Source organism: Cryptomeria japonica, chromosome 5, assembly GCF_030272615.1.
Source record: "Cryptomeria japonica chromosome 5, Sugi_1.0, whole genome shotgun sequence".
Taxonomy (NCBI): Eukaryota; Viridiplantae; Streptophyta; class Pinopsida; order Cupressales; family Cupressaceae; genus Cryptomeria; species Cryptomeria japonica.
This window is the reverse complement of record NC_081409.1, coordinates 844616673-844636815: the sequence shown is the minus strand read 5'-3', so window position 1 is coordinate 844636815 and position 20143 is coordinate 844616673. Positions and strand designations below refer to the sequence as shown.

Below are 20143 nucleotides of genomic sequence, written 5' to 3'. Positions count from 1 at the left end.
CTAATACAGATTATTTGCAACAGGCTTCAGATGATATACATCGGATGCATATGAAACCATTTACAATATCTGCTCTTTGCCATTAAATTCCTATTTTCAGAACCAATCATTCACTGAATTTTCTACAGTGTCAATTTTTTTTCGTTTTGTTGTTGTGCCAACTGTTTGACTCTGCAACATAAGTCATCAACTCGAGTTTTTTCCTCGCTCTCACTCTTTTCTTGGTGTCAATTCTAAGCTTCTCACCATGAATGATTTTACTCTGCAAGGTAAGTGTTTATTTCACAGTTTCTTTAATTACAAAAGTTTTTTTAAATATTGTGCTTATGTTTTTTTCTGATGTGCTTGCATCGTTATTACTTTGTTTGTGTTGTTTTAGTGTTTGTGGGCATCACTACTTTCACTCTGCAAGGCAACTCTTCACTCTTACAGGTATTAAATTTCTGAAGGTGTTTACTCTCTCTCTCTCTCTCTCTCTCTCTCTCTCTCTCTCTCTCTCTCTCTCTCTCTCTCTCTCTCTCTCTCTCTCTCTCTCTCTCTCTCTCACTCTCTCTCTTGGGTTTTCCTCTAACGTCATCAGCTTCAAATATCTTTACACTTGCTAAGTGTTATATGTTTAATGTTCTCTGGTTTAATATCGTCTGTTTTTAGCGTTATCCTATTACTGAATGGTTTTACTCTACAAGGTAAGTGTTAAATCTTACATATTATTTCTTTTGTAAACATTTAATTTATACTCTGCCTATGTATTTTTTGCGTATCCTTCCACGGTTACTAATTTGTTTATGTTGATTAAGCATCAAACTCACCAATGTAATTCATCATCACTGTATATTTTACAGTTCTTCAATACATTGAACAAATTATCTATCATTAAAATTACTCTATTTAACATTAACTACCATCTCTTAAGTCAGTTGTACCACTCATTTACTATTTTCAAGATATTATTTATATAACAGAATTACAAAACTTCTTAAACCAAATGTGATTATTGATCTAAACAACTTATTTGTAGCAAAACCTCTCCCACAACACTCAAATACTGACATAGATGATTGGTCAGATTGCCAGTATGCCATTTCACATTCCAGAAGGTATTATTTTACTAAAAATTACTACATTTCAAATTTTGAAGTTTTTTTAAAGTCTTTAACTTCACCACTTCTACAAGTTTTCCAAATCTAACTTATATAAATGGAACAATGATGCAGGTCTTTCATGATATAAATCACATGCATTTCAACAAAAGGCTATATAACATGTTGGTCTTACCAACATGGGGGATGGAGGGTGGATAACAACAATTCTTTGCGTCCAACAAATACATTTGGTTGGGAACAATATAGCCTACAAAAAAATAATTGTAAAAAAAATATTCATGACTTTTTCTTTCAGTACATGATGCTGCATATGGCAGCATGGGGGATGGTGGGTGGAAAACTTTCAATTTTGGGAACAACCATTGGTTGGGTTATGTACACCAAAACATTGTTACTGTGCAATTATCTGTTTCTCCACATGTTCACTTCACACATGAATATTTCAAGTCCATGATTTCAGTTTAATAACTTTTCCTCATTCACATGTTCATTTGACAAATGAATATTTCAAATCCATGATTTCACTTTAATAAATTTTCTGGGCAAGTAGATTTCAAATTGATTAATACTTCTATGGCATGAATCTAAATCCATATATCTCTGAATATGACAACTCTGATTGATCTAATGACATAATGCCTTTACAATCAAACCTATCGGCCTCTTGTTGAAGGCACTCCCCCTGCAACTGCTAGTTTTATTAGTCTCTCACATGGCATGGAACAATAGCCTTCATTGTTTTTGTTTATAGTTATGACTTTGGCCAATAAAAAATATTAGATTTTTTATTTTTAGTGTTTATATGTTTTTGGTCAAGCACGAATTTACACATCTCATTCTATTTTTTAGATAGATGTGCACTCTTTAGAAGAAGGTTTGGTACAAAGATAGCCAAACCAAAGTTTCAATTATCCAATCTAGACCACTAAACATGTGTTTTCTTTCTAACTCCCTCTTGGCAAGGAGAGAGAAGGAGGTGCTAAAAGAAAATGGATTAGTATGATTATGAAGAAATACTTGCCGCAAGAGAAAGAGCTTCCTACTTTGAAGTACAATTCCTTCCCTCATATATAATTCCTTATTACTCTACATAATAGTTAAATGTGCATTCATCGGGCTCTTACTATTCTAAGGGGTTGTTGGGGGTATAGTCAAGTTGTGGATGAAATACCTTACAATCTATAGGACATCGATCATAGATCACCACAAACATCCATCTATTCTTTGAAGAAAGAGAAACGTAGAATCAAGCTTATACAAATACATCCAAGTGCTAAGATAAAACCATGTGACTAAAAAATCATGAGTGCATAAAATTATGGACCCCAAATGTAATTTTTGGTACTAATTTTTTGAACAAAAAATATTTTTCCCATTTCAACCCATTTAAAATATCTAACCCAATGTTACATACAACTTTACAAGTGCCTCAAATAAACATTTAATGTAGCTAAACACATCATCTAAGATGCACCACAACCAAATATTTATTTTACATAATTTAATCAAACCAATGTTATGCAAATTATACAACACCTAATCTTAACACAAATCATGTCCTTGTACCCTCATCTTGTATTTTTTGTAATGTTGTTAACATCAAATATATAAAAGGTCATTATGTAGTTGGTTAGCCTTTATCTAGCGATATCCTTTGGAGTTAGACTTATATTGGATACAAGTATATATTTCATACCTTGCATTATTTGTCAATATCTTTGATCCTATTTAGGATACCTCTAGGAACATCCTCTTGAGTTTAGGTTGAGCTTAAATTGTAGGATATTTAATCCACTCTTGTTAATTGGCCTTTATCCATCCTCATTTTATTGATGAACCTCTATATATTCTTTCATGAATCTCAATCCCTAGCCTTGAAGGTATAAGTAAGTTCAAGAATTGTGCAACAATGGTTTCAAGACCCAAAAACATGTCATATGCTTTTGCAATAATAACTTCCATTTAAGAGCAATGCAAGGGTGATATTTTCTCACCCAAGTCATTTCTCATTTCATTTTGTGTCTATTTTTAGGAGAATGGCTTAGTAGATTTGCATATCAACAAATGACATAATCTTGTGAAAAGTTTGGTCCCTTCCCCTAGACTTTACCCATCCATTTATGCACATATTTTCGTGTGTTTATTAGTTAGCTAATCCATGCTTTCACATACATTGATACATTCACCCCAACAATGTATTAATTGCATTCATCCATATACACCTATTCTAGCTATCCATTCTCCACCTAGATTTAATTATTTTGATACTTAGGGTCATTTTTATGGGTTGTGAACTTGAATAATATCTTGTCAAAATTTAAATTCAATTTTTTTTCCAACTCTCAACCATTCCTTTCTTACCTAATTTTGATTAAACATAATTTGACATGATTTATTACAATTTATATTCAAAGGCATTCAATTGCATGTGTATCATCATTGTCATTGTCATGAAATAACATGAATATCAATTGCAAATACAAAGGATCATGCTAGGAAAATTTCAACTTGGAGCATGACAAAGAGTCTAATTTGATATCACACCACTCTAGAGCATTTGCATGGCTAAGAAATCTCTTTGATCTTATAGACACATTTCTAAGGGCTAACCTAGGTAAATTGGTCCCCTTACAACATAATGGTAACAATTCAAATGTACTTCTAAATATTGCTAGTCTTTAGATAAGTGAAAAGGGTAAAAGAAGTAAAGATTGATTAAGTGTCATAGAGCATCAATACACATATTGACCACTCATTTTTGCAGCAAGAGCATTTTATTATTTTATTTTATTTTTTAATGTTCAAAATTTTCATTATTTTTTGTAGGTTGGAACTTCAAGGGCACATTTTGGGGTATTAAAAGAAAAAATATTCTTTTAACAAGACTTGGCTTCCATTTCAAATATTAGAGATCTATAGAGTGATTCATAAGGTTTTAAGAATATTATATGACACAAATTAAAAGTTTCAAAGGTTTAAGAGATTCATTGGCATATTATAAATTCAAATTGATTTAATTTAATCAATTTGGATGCCTATGGAAGTGTTTCTTAAGGCAAGTGACCTTTGGAATTCCGTTCTTGTTTTATTCTTTCATTTCATGTGGCTAAAATGGAGGGAAAACATAGTGATTTTTGAGAAATAATTAAAGGCTCTTCATTTTTCAAGCCTGGAGCATGACTTGGTTCTTGTTTTTATTCATTTTTTAAAATCGTTCCCTAAATCAATTCATTGGATATAGTTTAGAATTTCAATCATAAATAAGGAATTTCAAAATACAATTGGAGGCAAATGAAAGGACAGATTTGGGTGCCTCTTTGTGACTCCTCACAAGGGTTATAATCTCTATATAATGCAACCATCAATGGTGTTCACAGTTAGCAGTCAACAACAACAAGGTTGGAGAAAGAACTTATAGGTTGCTTCAAAGAATTGCATAAGGAAGAGTGTAGGCAATTAACTTGCCTAGAAGAGAAAGATAGAAGAAGAAAAAGAAGAATGTGCAGGTGTGTAGGAAGTGTTCAAGACAACCATGAGAGTCGTAGGATGAAGAAAAATATTAGATTTTAAAAGAGGAGTGAAGCCAAGAAGTTGCAAAGGCTTCAAGATGTGAAGACTTGTAGGCATGAAGTGCCTAGAAATATTGTAAAATTTCTATTTTTTGTTTCTTGTTAAAATACTTCATAGATGTTATTGTTCTTGAGGAATTTTATTATATGCAGGTTGAAATAAAGATACATTCCAAATTTTTTTACCATATAGTGTAGTGGATGGGATATTAAGGCTGCAAGATTGGGTAGTTTGATAAGATCCCCAATTTTGATTGCATCATATATAGAACATCTTGACCCTAGGGTGAGATAAAAAGTTCAGAGCACAATTTTTGAGAATTATGTAGACTGAATTTTATAATCTTCATTGACAAAATTCATTCTTTAGTCACAATGTTAAATAACCATCTCATTTAAATTTACATCTTATTTTTGTATTTTTTAAAATTTATAAGAAATTAACCTACAAGTGCTATTTATTAACTTAAATTAAGATATTTTGTATATATACATTTGATTAAATTGACCTAAAATAAGCTTTCTTTCACTTACAATAAAATATAAACATATTTAATTTTATGCTTTTTGAATCTTTCAAAATTAGATTATAAATTAGTTTTTTTTAATTTCATCTTTCTTTCTTTATTAAGATTCGAAATTTATGTATTCTAATCTTATTAAAAAATAATCTATTTAAATTATTGTTAAAAATTATCTAGATACAAATTTCTCTACTTTTATAAATCTTTAAACAATTAATAACTAAATACCTTTAAAAAATAAAATATTTAGTAAATATAATCCATGAATAAATAATGATGTAAAAAATATAAACTACAGTATCTTACATCTAAAAGAAAAGATTTTAATAATTCTAAGGAAACCAAACAATCCATGATCTACCAACATCTGCAAGAAAAATGCAGCCCACCACTTGATTAATTCCAAGACAAAATTTTTTGTTGGTGATCGATCAAGACAACATGAAAAAGACGTTAGATATGATCGAATCTACTTTTATGGAAAGTAGTCAATTTATGCGGCGAGTTAGTTAAGACTCTGAACGTTATCCACATATTATTTATGGTTTTAACTTTACTATCATTAATTCATTTAATGTGTGAGTTTGTAGTCAGGGCAAATGATTTAATAATCGTATATTTAATTTTTAAAAGGTAATTTAAGCGTAAAATGTTATTAAGGTTTTGGGTATTAATAATGTAGTGATTATATTTTATTTAGAACATTTTAAAATATTTTAAAAAATTAAGTTATAAAAGTGTATTACGATATATATATTTGAATGTATTATATGTTATTATATTATTATTTTTTTATTTATCTTTTGAAAATAGATTATTTTGTCTATATTTTATTGCTTAATTTTGTTTTAACATATGTAGACTGTGTTTTATTTTTTATTTTTTACTATCATTTTTTATATTTTATTTATATAATTTTTAAAAAATATTTAATTTATAAATGTATTAAAAAATTCTTCCTTCATTCTAATTAAAGTTATCTCAAAAAATGGAAGTAATTTAAGTATAAATTAACATATGTTAATAGTTTTTAGCTATTAGAATGATAATTGAACAATTAAATGTTATGTTAAGAAATTAAATGTGAGGAAGGTTTAATATAATTAGTGTTTTAGAACAATGAGAAATAAATAAGTCTAATACAACTTTGCAAACAATTATATCAAAATTAGAAATGAATATCCTTTATCTATATTTTGCCTCAAAATCATCATATTTTGTCAGATCCATTATGGGTCCATCTTATAGCTCTAGATCTTTCCCATGGGTGTGGATCTAATATATGAGACACATGTTTGAGGGGCAACTACATACTTTTACTTTTTTATTCAATTAATTCTCTACTTTTCATTGATCATTAAGGGTTTGACAATATTAAAAAAAACTTGAGGAAGTTGTCAAACCACTAGGATCAAGTTCTCATAAGTTAAACCCTTAAAATGGGTCAACTTTTATAGTCATGGAAATCATTAAAGACATTACTCTTCAGTCATGGAAACACTCTAGAACGCTTATGGAAATTTAGGTTACTTTTAATGTTCTAAAATAAAATATTCTTGGGATGATTCTTCTATTCAATGTATAGGATTTTGGGAATAATTACCGACTGATAAATGAATACACATTGAAGACCTTTAAATATGACTACATAATAATAAATCACATGAAACATGTACCAAGTTTTCTAATGATGGGAAAAACAAGTGGAGTTAGCAAACATTTAAATTTGGTGATTCAATTTAACACCGTAGGATTAACACATGACAAAGAAACACTAATGTTATATAAGGAATGATTGTGAAGATATGTTTAGTAATAATAGGTATAATAAATGCCAAGTGTAGGGGAATATGAATAGGAATGGATGAGGTAAGGTAAAACACATGATAATATGTGTAAATAGGGAAATGTGAAGGTCAAGGGAATGAAATTAACTTTGCACAATCTTCCGCAATTTGTGAATAAATAATTGTATCAATCCATTCTCTCAAAGTGAGCAAAAAACAAAGTGGGAATTGGCTTGAACGTACACAAAATTCACCATTACGTTTTGCCCCTACTTTGAGATGCATTTGAATCTTATCATGAGCATATATCTTAAATTAGATGAGCACTCACAAATGTGCATAAAAAATAAATATTTAGACATAGTAGGATTCTAAGTTCCATATAACATAATAGGTCCTCTAAATCTAATCGTGTGTATCCATCCTTCAAAATGGATGTTCCATGTGAACTTGAAAAATAGATAAAATATGTGCAATGAGTAGGTTCTATCATGCAAATCAAAATAATTGAACTTGTTCTTGAGTTAAATTTTACTATCAATAATCATTGAAGGAGGAGAGCAGAGTTAGATAAATCGCATTTATGCTACTACACCCTTAATTTATATAGTGTGCATAAGGATATGTGTAGCAAACATGTGGCTAGCATATCTCTTTATTAATTTACATGATTAGTAATCTATTCTTATATAGGTATTTAAGTCAACATGAGTGGTATTTTAATGTCATAAGTATGGTATACATATATATGGGGTAACACCTTGGTTAGTGTATTAGTATCACCATGTGAATTATTTTTCATATTTGTAGTACCATCACATAAGAATTTCTCAATAGGGATCATTATATCATCATGTAATATATAAAAAGGCAATGTCAAAGAATTAATATGCTTATACAAGAGGATAATGCAATATCATCATCCCAAGACCTACAATACGAAGTGAAAATTTATCATAAATATCCATTGAGGTAAAAAAAAATTTTGGCAAGCGCTTTTGAGTGGAGCTATGAATCAGTGAGATCACAAGGAGGACCTCGTCTCTGAATTGAGGACCAAAGAATCCTCTTTGAAGCACCCTACACAACCTAAGAGAACATCTATCAATTCTCTAGCCAACGAACAAAGAGTAGTCGACCAACGAGCATTGGGGGGACCAAGAGCATGCTCCAAATTTATCAATCACTCCTCGTCGTGCACCAACAATGAACTACCTTTCTGACCAAAGCAGACCTATTTGGTTGTCTACCAAGTCAGTAGACCGGTATAGAGACAAACCAGTACAGAGACGAACAATGTGGAACACCGAGGCGGAGAGGGGCCAAGCCTCGTGCATCAAACTCATGACCTCCATTGAAGGAGGCTTGCAGTAGTACCACTACACTATGGGGTGAACCCCACCATTGAGGTAACATGAAATGTGGAAGAATGATCATTATGAAACACATGCCATCATATATAAAAGAACATAATATATTGAAATATCATATATCTAAGGCATAGAACTACCATGGCATGTGGAAAGAATATCATCATAATGTCCAACAATATCATGAGTAGGCAAGGAATGTGTAACATCAGCATAAAGAATCATCCATAGGTGTACAATTAGAAGATAAGGGTGTAGTATGAGCATTCATTACAAAGTTGTGTCACTAGTTATATGTTGTGATGCAAATATTATTAAAAGTAAGATATAATTATAAGAAGGCACATTACTAACACTATCCATATAATAAGTATTCAACATGTGAGAATCGTGGATAAGTGTGATATGGGTGTCCAATAGAGAAGGCAAGGAAATAACTAAATTGTTCAAGGAAGAAGACATACATATGTGATGATGCAATGCTTCCATGGAAAACTAATATTAATCACATGATAAAACAAAATTACTAATAAAAGCATGTAGTAAAGTCATAGACATGGACCATGAGGGTTTGGATATGATGTAAGGATATGGTTATTTAGGTCCATTAAAGGTAGGTTTCACCAAATTATGCAATAAAATACCAATAACAAATAACAAATAGTATGACAATGAGGTCAAATTTGAAAGAAATAAAAAAATTGGATATATGAAATAAAACTTTAAAGCTTCTTATGAAACTAAGGTTAAACATTGTAAACTTAGACCCTAAACAAAATATATCAACAAAGTAACATAATATTACCTTATAAACTCTAACAATATTTAAATAAGATAATGCAAAAAATAGTACATTTTTTGAACCCAAAATAGTATTGAACTTATCAAATATTTGCTTCTGGATTTGACTGTGTGTCTTTTTTTGCATCAACATTTCGGATCACACTTTGTGATCCATCATCAAGATGTAAGAGAGTGCCAAGAGATGTAAGTAATGAACTTATAAGACTAAGGTCAAACATTAAGGGGTGTAATATTGGACATGTTCATAAAAAATATAATGTTTTCCTACGTTAATCTATGATTATTCAATAGATGCAACCAATTAAGCATAGGAAAGCCTAGAATAAATACTTTTAGACATGTGAGAATGATATTTTATGAATAATTAAAAGTTAATCTAGGAAATTAAATGTGAATATGGTTTAAACTAATCAACTCTAGGATTGAAAATTGAGAAATAATTTTAATCAAACTTTGAATATGACCATCTCAAAACTAGAAATGAATGTTGTATGTTTTGTTTTTCCTCAAATCAAAACATTTTGTTAACTAATAACATTGTTGTGGGTTGATCCCATGTTTGTCAATCATTTTTGTGGCTAGATACAATTTGTTAGTGTATATTTGATATAGGAAACTACACACTTCTACTTTTAATTATTCAAAATTTCTATCTTCTATTGATTTCTAAGGGTTGGTAGTATTTAAAAAATATGTTAAATCATTGGGGTTAAGTTATCTTAGGTCAACCTCCTTGAATGGATTTCCTTTATACTCATGGAAAGGATCAAAGAGAACACTCTTTATTCATGCGCATGTTCTAGAATGATGATGTAGATTTAGCTTCTATTTAGTGCTAAGAAAAGGAATGATTCTTATCTCCAAAGTAGATACTTTTAAAAATTATTGCTAGATGGAAAAAATGCATTGAATGCCTTTAAATACCACTAGATAAAAATGAACCATGTGAAACATGTACCAATTTGGCTCATGATAAGAAGAAATAGATAGGTGTCAACTATTAAGATAGTGTGATATTTAATTGTAATCCTAATGTATAATATATGTCATGTCTTCAAACATCTTGAAGATGGTACATGGCTACCCTCTCAAGGTGGGTGAGAGATAATATTATTTAACCTTTCTCACCTTTGACTTGGATATAAGTTGTAATAGTATTCATGTAGGAGGTGGAACATATTGGTGAAATTATAAGTCAATTAGAACCCATTTATTGCACTTTCCCATTTGTAGGTACTAGAAAAGGGAGTGGAGGATCTTAATGATGGATGAGATCCACATGATTCATAACCTCCATAATGGAGAGCTAGACTTGCATATCTGTGCCAATAGGAATTAATAATCAAAGATATATTTTTAGTCCTTGGCTTTTAAGGTAGAGACTAAGGTTTTCATGTCACCATTTGCTATTAATTCTTGCTTCCAAAATCATGCTAGCATTTTTATTCTATGGTTGGAGACAATTTTTTTATCAAAATTATTTTTCTTTTCATTTTTTTTATTGGCCCCTTCTATTTTTGCTAGGGGTTTTCTGATTTTTTATTAGAAATTAAAAAAAAAATTCTTTGGCCAATGAGTAATAAGCAAGGAAAAAATTAAGAGGTGTTTACTAATGTTTTCATCTTGTAGCACACAACAAAATATTTTAGTGGCTTTGTACTTTGTATTTCTTGGAAAATGTGGGTGTTCTGTAATATGCTTCGAAGCTAGAATTATCAAAAGGTTTTAATATATAATGTTATATTTTTTAAAATATAAATTTATTTCATTGAAATATATAAATTAAATAAAATTAATATTTGATTATATTATCGATATTTAACTATATAATTAATTAAACATATTATATTTTTTATTTATTAAAATCTATTTTTTTTTTTAATTATTTTTGTTTTAATCATATAATTATATTAAAAATGTTACTTTTTTATTTTATTTACTAAAATAAATTGTTATTTGTTAATTTTTATTGAAATATATAATTATTTCATTATTTTTTTATTTTTTAATGAGTAATTTAATAGTTCTTATAAACATGTTTGCATCATCACATTCCTATCATTATGGTTATGTCTATAAGTGTATAAAAATATTGTTCTAATAACTTATACTAGTAACAATATCTTAAAAATGCTATTAAATAATTGTTAGTAAAAATATTTATGGTTATCTAAACTACTATTTAGTGGATTATCTATATTTTTGCCTAAATTTGTTATCAAACAATTGGTAGGTAAAAATTATTCTAGTCTTATCAACAAAATATTTATGTAATACTTGGCCAACAAAACCAAAAATATTGGTGTTGACAAATATATTTATAGTCTTATCAACCAAGTATTTTTTACACCAATATTTATATTGTTAACAAATTATGATTGGTATAAATATTTATAGTTATCTAAGCCACATATTATATCTCTCTTTCACACACACTCATTGATTCTCCCTCCCTACCTTTGTCTCTATCTATACTCCTCCCCTCTCTCTCTCCCTCTCTTATTACTTGTCTCTATCACCTCCTTTATCTCTCATTTCCCCCCTCTATATATCTTTCTCTACCTCTCTTAGCTCGCTCTCTTTATATCACTTCATATATCATTATCTTTCTATCATTGCATCTCCCCCTCTCCCTCTTTCTATCTCTATTTATCCCTCTCCCTCTCTATATATTTATCTCTTTCACCCCCTCTATTTCCCAAATTCTCTATCTCTCTATCTCTCATTTTTCCAATCTCTCTTTCTCTACAGACACACACACTTCTCTTTCATCCCCCTTTACCTATTTATACATATTTATCTCCTTCTCTCTATCTATATTTGTCTCTCACTCATATACACATGCACTCCTTGTTTCTCCCTTCCTATCTCTATATCTCTATCTCTCTATCTTTTCTCCTCTTTATCTCTCTCTCTCTCTCTCCCTCTCTATTACTTGTCTCTATCACCTTTCTCTCTCACTCTTTCCCCCTCTATCTCTATCTCTATCTCTATCTCTATCTCTATCTACCCCCCTGTCTATCAATATCTCATTATCTACACCCTTCTCTCTTATTCACTCTATCTCTTTCTATCCCTATATCTCTACTTCTATCTTCATATATCTCTATCAATCTCCCTATCACTCCTCTCACTATCTATTTCCATCCATATCTTTCTTTACATCTATCTCCCTATCTCTCTATCTGTTTCTCTATACCTCTCTTTCTATCTATATCTATCTCTTTTTCCCTCTCTACATGTTAAGCTATCTCTCCCCTCTTCTCTCTACCTCTTTACCTATCTCTCCCCCTCTCCCTCCCCCCTCCCTCCTCTCTCTCGCCCCTCTATCTCTCCCTCACTCTCTCCCTATCCCACTATCTATCTCTTTATCTTTACCTCTCTATCTATTTATCTCCTTCCTCTCTTTCTCTATCTTCATCTCTACCTCTATCTTACTCTCCCCCCATTCATCTCTATACACATATCCCTCTCTCTATTTATCAATCTCTCTTCTTACTAGTCATATATATCTCTTTACCTCTCTCTCTCTCTCTCTCTCTCTCTCTCTCTCTCTCTCTCTCTCTCTCTCTCTCTCTCTCTCTCTCTCTCTCTCTCTCTCTCTCTCTCTCTCTCTCTCTCTCCATCTCAATTGCAAACATAACATGAACCTATTGGTAATGGAGCCCGATTGTTGTTTTGATTCAAAGTTTTTGTTTCAATCACGTTTAGATACATGTAAGTGGTTGCATAGTTGATTTGAAGCTATCATTTTTCCATTGAAGTTTTTGTTCCACAAAAATCATCTATTCATTCCATGTGCCCTTCACCTACCTCGAGCTAGCTAATCTTGGTAATCGCAGAAAAAATAGTTCATTCCTCCAACTTGTTTCTCCTGCATTTTCTCATTATGTTTTTAGGTAATGCTTTTGTTCTTTCCCTATTTATGGTAAGTACTTATTTCTATAACAGAATAAAGAAGAGATGTTCCATTGTCATTTTCAAATTTGTTTTCGTAAGGAAGTTGCGATGTAAAGGAAATTGTCAAGAATGTGATGTTACCTTAATTTCTAACTTTCAATTTCAAATTCAATTGTCAAATATAGTTTTGTTTTGGCATGCCACTTTTTCTTTCATGAGTTTCTTGGATGTTTATTCATCTTTGTTTGGCCTCTGTTAATACTTATTAGTAATTTTTCATTGGTAAGCTTTTTCTATTAATGGTTTGTTGCCAAAGCCATGATACATTCCCTAATCTTAGTAGCATACCCACAAATAACCAGCTTACATTTTTGGCAATATCTACTGAGTTATTTGTTTCCTTTTTGAAGAAATGAAATTGAATAATTCAATCATTTTTTGTCTTTTGTTATACCAAAAATCTATGTTTAGTAATTTTATTTATATATAACAAGGAAACCAAATTTGTGATGTTTAGCACTTTATATGTAAAATAAGGGAAGATACAAGAGAGATGGTCTATCAAAGAAATCCAGTGTTAGATTTATAATATATGGTTTTTGACCATGGAGAGATGCACTCAATATTGTTTACGCTATCCATATGAGTGGTCAAATTTTAACTACTTTTTTAAGGCAGTAATATGGAATTTCTTAGTTCTTTTTCATAATTTTCTTATTGAATTTTTCTCACCTTCTTGCCAACTTGGTGGAGTATAGGTTCCAAATTAGTGTGGGGTCCCATGTAAGCTGTAATGCTTCTATTTTCATTCATTAGGCATTCCCATGCAGGCCTGGAATTTGACAGGCAAAATGGCCATTTTTTCACTTTAGAACCGTATTTGACAGCTTAAAAAATTAGTAGAACGTATGCATTGACTTGCTATTTTTTTCTAAAACCGTATAGATGACACTTCAAATTATAAATAAATCGTAAAAAATTATAGTAGGTAATATATATATTAGTTTAGAATGTTTATTATAAAAATACAAATTTATTTAGAATATTTTGAAATAGAAGAGGATTTAGAATATGGAAGGATGTAGTTGTTTCTAATTTTATAATATTTTAATATGATTTTTTAGAATAGTTCTATTTTTTCATATGAATTTAGAAAGTTGTCATAATTGAAATGATAGAATATAATTGATAAAATATTTTAATATGAATTTTTACAATATATTCTATTTTTTTATATATGAATTTAGAAACTTAGTCAATTTAATTTTTTAAATATATTTAATAAGATTGTTATAGAAACTTGTCATAATATATATAATTTTAAAATTTAAATGTTTATTATTACTAAATTAGTAATTATTAATTGATTATCATTTAATGTTAATATATAATATATATTAGTGTATTAATTTAGAAACTTATTTAGTAAATTTAAGATTTTTGCATATATTACTAATTTATCATTATTTTTTCATTAAGATAATGATTTTCATTTCTTCCCAAGAAAGATGTGCATTGATTTTCATTGCTTCAATCTTCTACTTTTATATTTTTTGACAGTTAATTTTTTTCTTAAAACATCAAATGAAAGGCAATGAAATGACTAAACCGTCATCAAAAATTCATATGACAGGTAGGGGTGACCGTCAAATTCCAGGCCTGTTCCCATGCAAACCATCTGTTAGAGTTGTACAAATAAATAAAATTTCCACAAACTAAATGAAGTACCAATCTATTTGACCAGACTTTTAGTGGGTGCAAGAGGGCTAGCCTTAAAACCACACAAACTAAGCAACATATTAAGCCTAGAGAATGTTAGTCAACTCTAAGTGTTTAACACTTTTAAGCCTAGAAGTCAAAGCTTAGTGTGTGTGATTTAACTCGCTCAGTGCAAGAGCAACAAGTTCTGGTACTAGTTAAAAATATTTTTGTCAGATGGTGTCTTAGTATTCTCAAAATTCTTTTAAAAGCTCAATTTGATATAAGTTCCTTCAATGTAAGATTTTGTAAAGACAAATGTCAAATGCAAGCAAGTGCCCCTGCATAAGACCAAATTGTTAGTTTTTCAAACCTGTGCAGTGCAAGAAAGCTTCCCATTGCATGCAAAAAAACTGGAGAATAAATTAGCTGTAGAAAATGCCAAGGAAAAGGCAAAGAACAAATATTGAACAGTATATATAGGTGTTTAAACCATAATAAAATGATTTTGTAGCTTATAGGTAGATTGTTTATAAGATATTTTACACCTTAAAAATTCTAAATTTTTAAAATCATACATAACTTATGACTCGGTCTCACCCCTTGCCCCTCCTTTCCAACCCAAGTGTTTGGGTGTCCCATTAGATATCATCTCTACCATGTATCCTCGCATCCATGCAACCTAAGAAACATTTATAAAGGTGGTGTTAGATGAGTTATAAGGTCAAGTAACAATTCTCTCAAGGCAGAGTACTAAATACCACTTTAAAAGTTGAATTTTATAGGATTGTTGACATATTTGTTTAGAGATAAATAATCCCATGATAACCTTGCTAATTGGTAGTTATTAAAATTATGGGTGTGGGTTATGACAATTAAATCAATATTCTTAATACTCAATATTAGCGTGCGATTTGATAGCCTTTACAAAACCAGTTTGAAAATTATTTTGTATGACATAGTTTTAGTTCAGATGCAACCTACCATTACAAAAACAAGTAATGTTTTACTTACTCTAAAATGCTTATTTATGCAAATGTAGTAACTCATAGCCAATGTTCCTGTACTTTTTCTTAACAATGATCTTTTCTTTGATATGAACAAATTTCTTATGTTTTGACAAAAGGCATAGACTCCAACATAGCTCTTGTTAGTAATGTTTTCTATTCATAGTTGCATTGATTGAGCATATTGAGATCTTGGATTTTTTTCATACCATAATTCTGGTGATACATGGTTTCAAAAAACCACTTGTTTTTCCCTCTCATCTTAAATTGGATTTTTTGGATAGAAGTTTTATGGATTATTTGTAGATACATAGGTGCTTCTAGAATGTTGTTTGATTGGAGAGAGAATGCATTACATATGTATTTTTATTTTGAATAATAATTGTTGACAAAAGTTATTAGCACTGATGTCAAGTCTGCAGAACCAAATGAAAATTGTTGGTTGTAATTGATTATGAGGTGTTCTTCATTAGGACAGATTGCTTTAAGAAATGTTACAAATGTTATCACACAAAATTAACATGTTCTATTTGTTACAAAAGATCAATCATATATTACATATGTAGAACAACGATAATATGATAGTAAGCAAGGTGGTACAAAAATTAATATATATATTTGAATCGGTTTGTGTGACAGTTTTGGCCCTGAAGTTACTCTCCTTACCTCTTTGATCTGATTAGGATTTCATATTTCCACATCCCTAAAACCCTAGGTCGCAATTTCGAGCATGAGAACTTTTCTTTTATCTGCTCGTTGACTGAGTAGTGCCCATTGCGATTTCTTAAGTCACAACTTAAGTCCATGGCGGTTGTGTTTGATTGGTTGTTTAAACTGAAAAATTATATGATCAATTATTCTCTGGTTTGATAAGTGATATGACATCTTTATTACTCAGTGGCCTCTGCTCAGGCATGACACTACACTACAAAATGCTCCCACTTCTGTGCCTCTTCCTCACCCTCAGCCTCACCACTGAACTTAATCTTAAAGGGAATGCCAAAATTAAAGGAAGATTTTCATTGATGCATACAGAATTGAAAAGAAGAAAAATCAAATTCAATTTGATACTCTGTTCATATCTTGTCTTCATTTTTTAGTTCATTCAAAAGAAAAATTGTGAAGATGGTGATTGAAGTACTTGTTAAGAGCAAAGGAAAAATGATTTCATTATTCTGCTATCAAGGTCATACATTCATCATACTTCGATTCAAATAATTTTTATTGACTGAAAATTACAGAACTGGCTTTTTACACCTTGAATTTAAATTCCATCCATGTTAATGTATGATCGTCTGCTATATCTTTTTATACAGAGTATATAGTTGACAAGACAAATGTCTGCCTGACGACAGATTTGTCTACGTTTTATCTTGATCCTTGATGACCAAGGGATATAGTGTAACTGTACAACAAATATATAGGAACCAAACATATTTGAAGAATGTGCCATTGTGCATCGCTAAAAGAATGAATCAGAAGCCGGCTATGCCAGTTTGAGTAAATTAAAAAACCTCAATGGCTACATGACCGAAGCAACTGGATTCTGATTCTGAGAGACCACAATGTTTTGTGGAGATTGGGAAGGTTCCCAATTGTGAAGGATTCTGAGCAGTGAAGTGGCTTTCTTTCTGGCTCGAGGTGTGCCAGAGGTGAAAAGACTATACAGAGCAGGTATTAGTGAAGGCATTCTCAACGAGATATTTACAATTTCAGCTCCTCTGTGGCAGCACAGGGCTAGTAAGATAGCAACTGAATGCTCCTTGGATTTGGGTGAGGCAGAAGCTGATCTAAGAAGACTAATAAGTAGAGGTATTGCAGAGGCTTCACTAATTGCAATTAAACCCTCAAATTGTCTGGAAAGCAGAGCAAGAACAGAGATAACATCATCTACAAGACCTGGTCTTTCATCTATTAGAAGATTAACCAGCAAAGGGACTGCCCCAGCTGCTACTACCTGTAAATCATTTCCATGAAAAGCTGACAGATGAAACAGGGCATTTGCCGCATCGCGTTTGCCTCTTGCAGTTCCATCTCGAAGAAGATCTATCAAGGCTGGAACGGCTTCTGGAGTCTCTCCTATTAATTTCTTATATTTATCTACCGAGGAAATACTAAAGAGTGTTGCAGCTGCATTCTCCCGAGCTTCCATGCTGCACCCACTTCTTACAACACTAATGATTGCCTGCAATGCACCAGACTCCATTATCCTAGCTTTATTGCTCTCATATATGGATAGATTTAGCAGTGCAGTTACAGCATTCTCTTGAGCTTTGGGATCCTTTGAGGAAAGCAGGGGCACAAGTAATGGTATGGCCCCTGCTTCTGCAATGCAAGCCCTATTATCCATGCCACTTTTAGCAAGCAGTCTGAGTTCATAAGCAGCCCGCTTTTTCACTTCAAATGATCCTGTACAAAGCTTTTCCACAAGAAATTCTGTCGTCATTTTTGTAGCTTGTATTGCTGCCTTTGTACTTGGGATGCCCTCCAAGAAAGAACTTTTCTTGATTCTTTCTGACTTTTCTAAAGAGATTTTATGCTCGGCACAATACTGAACAATTAGGCTTTGAAGAGCATAATTTGGAGTCAGATTTGTGTGCACAAGCTTCTGCCCAGTCTTTGGACATGTAGAGTGTCCTTCCTTGATCCATCTGGTAATGGATGCCAGATCATATGTTTGCCCTGTGCATACAATAACAGGCTCTTGCATTAAATCCAGTGAGATTGGACATCGGAAATCATCTGGTATAGGAGAAGCATCCTCGGAATCTACCGCAGAGGATTGGGTTCCGCTTGATGGTTGGAACTGTGAATCAAAATCCACCGAAAACAGGACACATTTACAATAGCGCATGAAGACAATCAAGGTATTAATTAGGGACACATTTTTCTCTGATCCTAATTCTTTCTGATTTCTCATCTCTTCCTCCAATAGTTCTGTTTCTCTTTGACAATCCATTGCATTTTGGAGATTTAGGTTATCCAAAATCCTTCGAAGTGCAGACTCATCTGGAGCTACTTCCTTTTCAAACTCATCCAGTACAGCAAAAACATCTCTGCAAAGTTTTTCCTCAGCCTGATCAACAAACAATTTGGCTCTCTGAGCCTGATGGTGAAGCAACTCAACTTGCTCCCTGACCTCATCTGAGACATCCAATAATGCCAAGGGAAGCATATCAAGAACAGAAACCATATCATGTATCAAACCATAAAATTGGTTTGAGAATTCTTGTGTTTGCACAAAAAACCAAACACAACTCCTATCACTACTACAGTCCACCAGCAAATATTTAGTTCTAAGCAATATTAAATACAATTCTCTAAAAGATTTCAATACAGAAAGAGGAAGGGAAATGTCCAAATCTCTGACCTCTTCAAAAAGTATGGACAAAACCTTAACTTTTCGAGTGATGGAGACCGCATTTCTCCTCTGGCATCCTGGAGGCTTCTGGCAAGACATTACTTGGTGAGCAAGAGCAATGAGAGCTTGTAATAAAGATTCAGCAGAAATGTAAAATTCAGGCACAAGAACAGGAGCTCTGGAAGCCCTTCTCTTCTTCTTAAGCAGCCACAGATTTGATGGCAGAGACACATTTTTCTCCATTATAAACCGCAATCTCACACCTATTTGCTCCAATGTAGGCAAATCTATGCAAATATAAAATACAATAGTCTACACTGAAATTCACCAGCTGAAACCAAAATCTAAGCCTAAACTACACACTCTTTTCTAAATTATAGAAATTAGGCAAAATCTGCCTGCTACACAATTCAAGAAATCTAGATTTCCCTTACACTATTTGCAGCTTTTGTATGGAACTAAAATTTGTCCGTTTACAGAGCTCAAGATTTTGGATGAGATGTTTGGTACATTTTTGGGTGGAGTACGGAGTCATTTTATAGTCTGCGCTTGCTGTTCGATAGGTTTCCGGTTTCCTCGGTTGCCCGTGGCTTCGTGCGCACGTGTCAACTGGCAGGTGGCAGTGGGAAGGAATGATTAAAATTTAAAAGAGTTGAATATGGTGAGGAGCGGGGAAAGTTCATTTGTACGCGTGTCAGAATGAGATTGCAGGGCTCTTTGATGACTGACACATGGCAGGGACAAGTTGGTGTATTCATACTATTACGTCAGCAATTTGTGAAGGCTTGACTTTGCTAAGATCCTAATCTTTAGTTTTTAACGAGTCTTTAGTCTCGGTATTGTATTGTTTTTTTCTTTTTTCAAGTAATTAAAAAATAGTGTATTTTGATTTTTGCATAGACATCGCCTTCAACATTTGTAGTTATGTTTTAGGCCAGTCAAACATATTATATTTTCTTAGCATTTGTAATGCCTTATAATTAAAACTGTTGTTTTTTGTTGTTGTTATGGTATTGTCAT

The 20143-nt window shown here is 31.7% G+C and overlaps 1 protein-coding gene across 1 annotated transcript; it reads right to left on the bottom strand.

Annotated features, from left to right (window-relative positions):
* Positions 1-16956: 16956 nt before the first annotated feature.
* Positions 16957-19594, bottom strand: LOC131062716 (U-box domain-containing protein 1-like). Its single transcript, XM_057996428.2, has one exon. The coding sequence runs from the start codon at positions 19364-19366 to the stop codon at positions 17285-17287; it is 2082 nt and encodes a 693-aa protein (XP_057852411.2). The 5' UTR covers positions 19367-19594; the 3' UTR covers positions 16957-17284.
* Between the last annotated feature and the right edge of the window lie 549 nt (positions 19595-20143).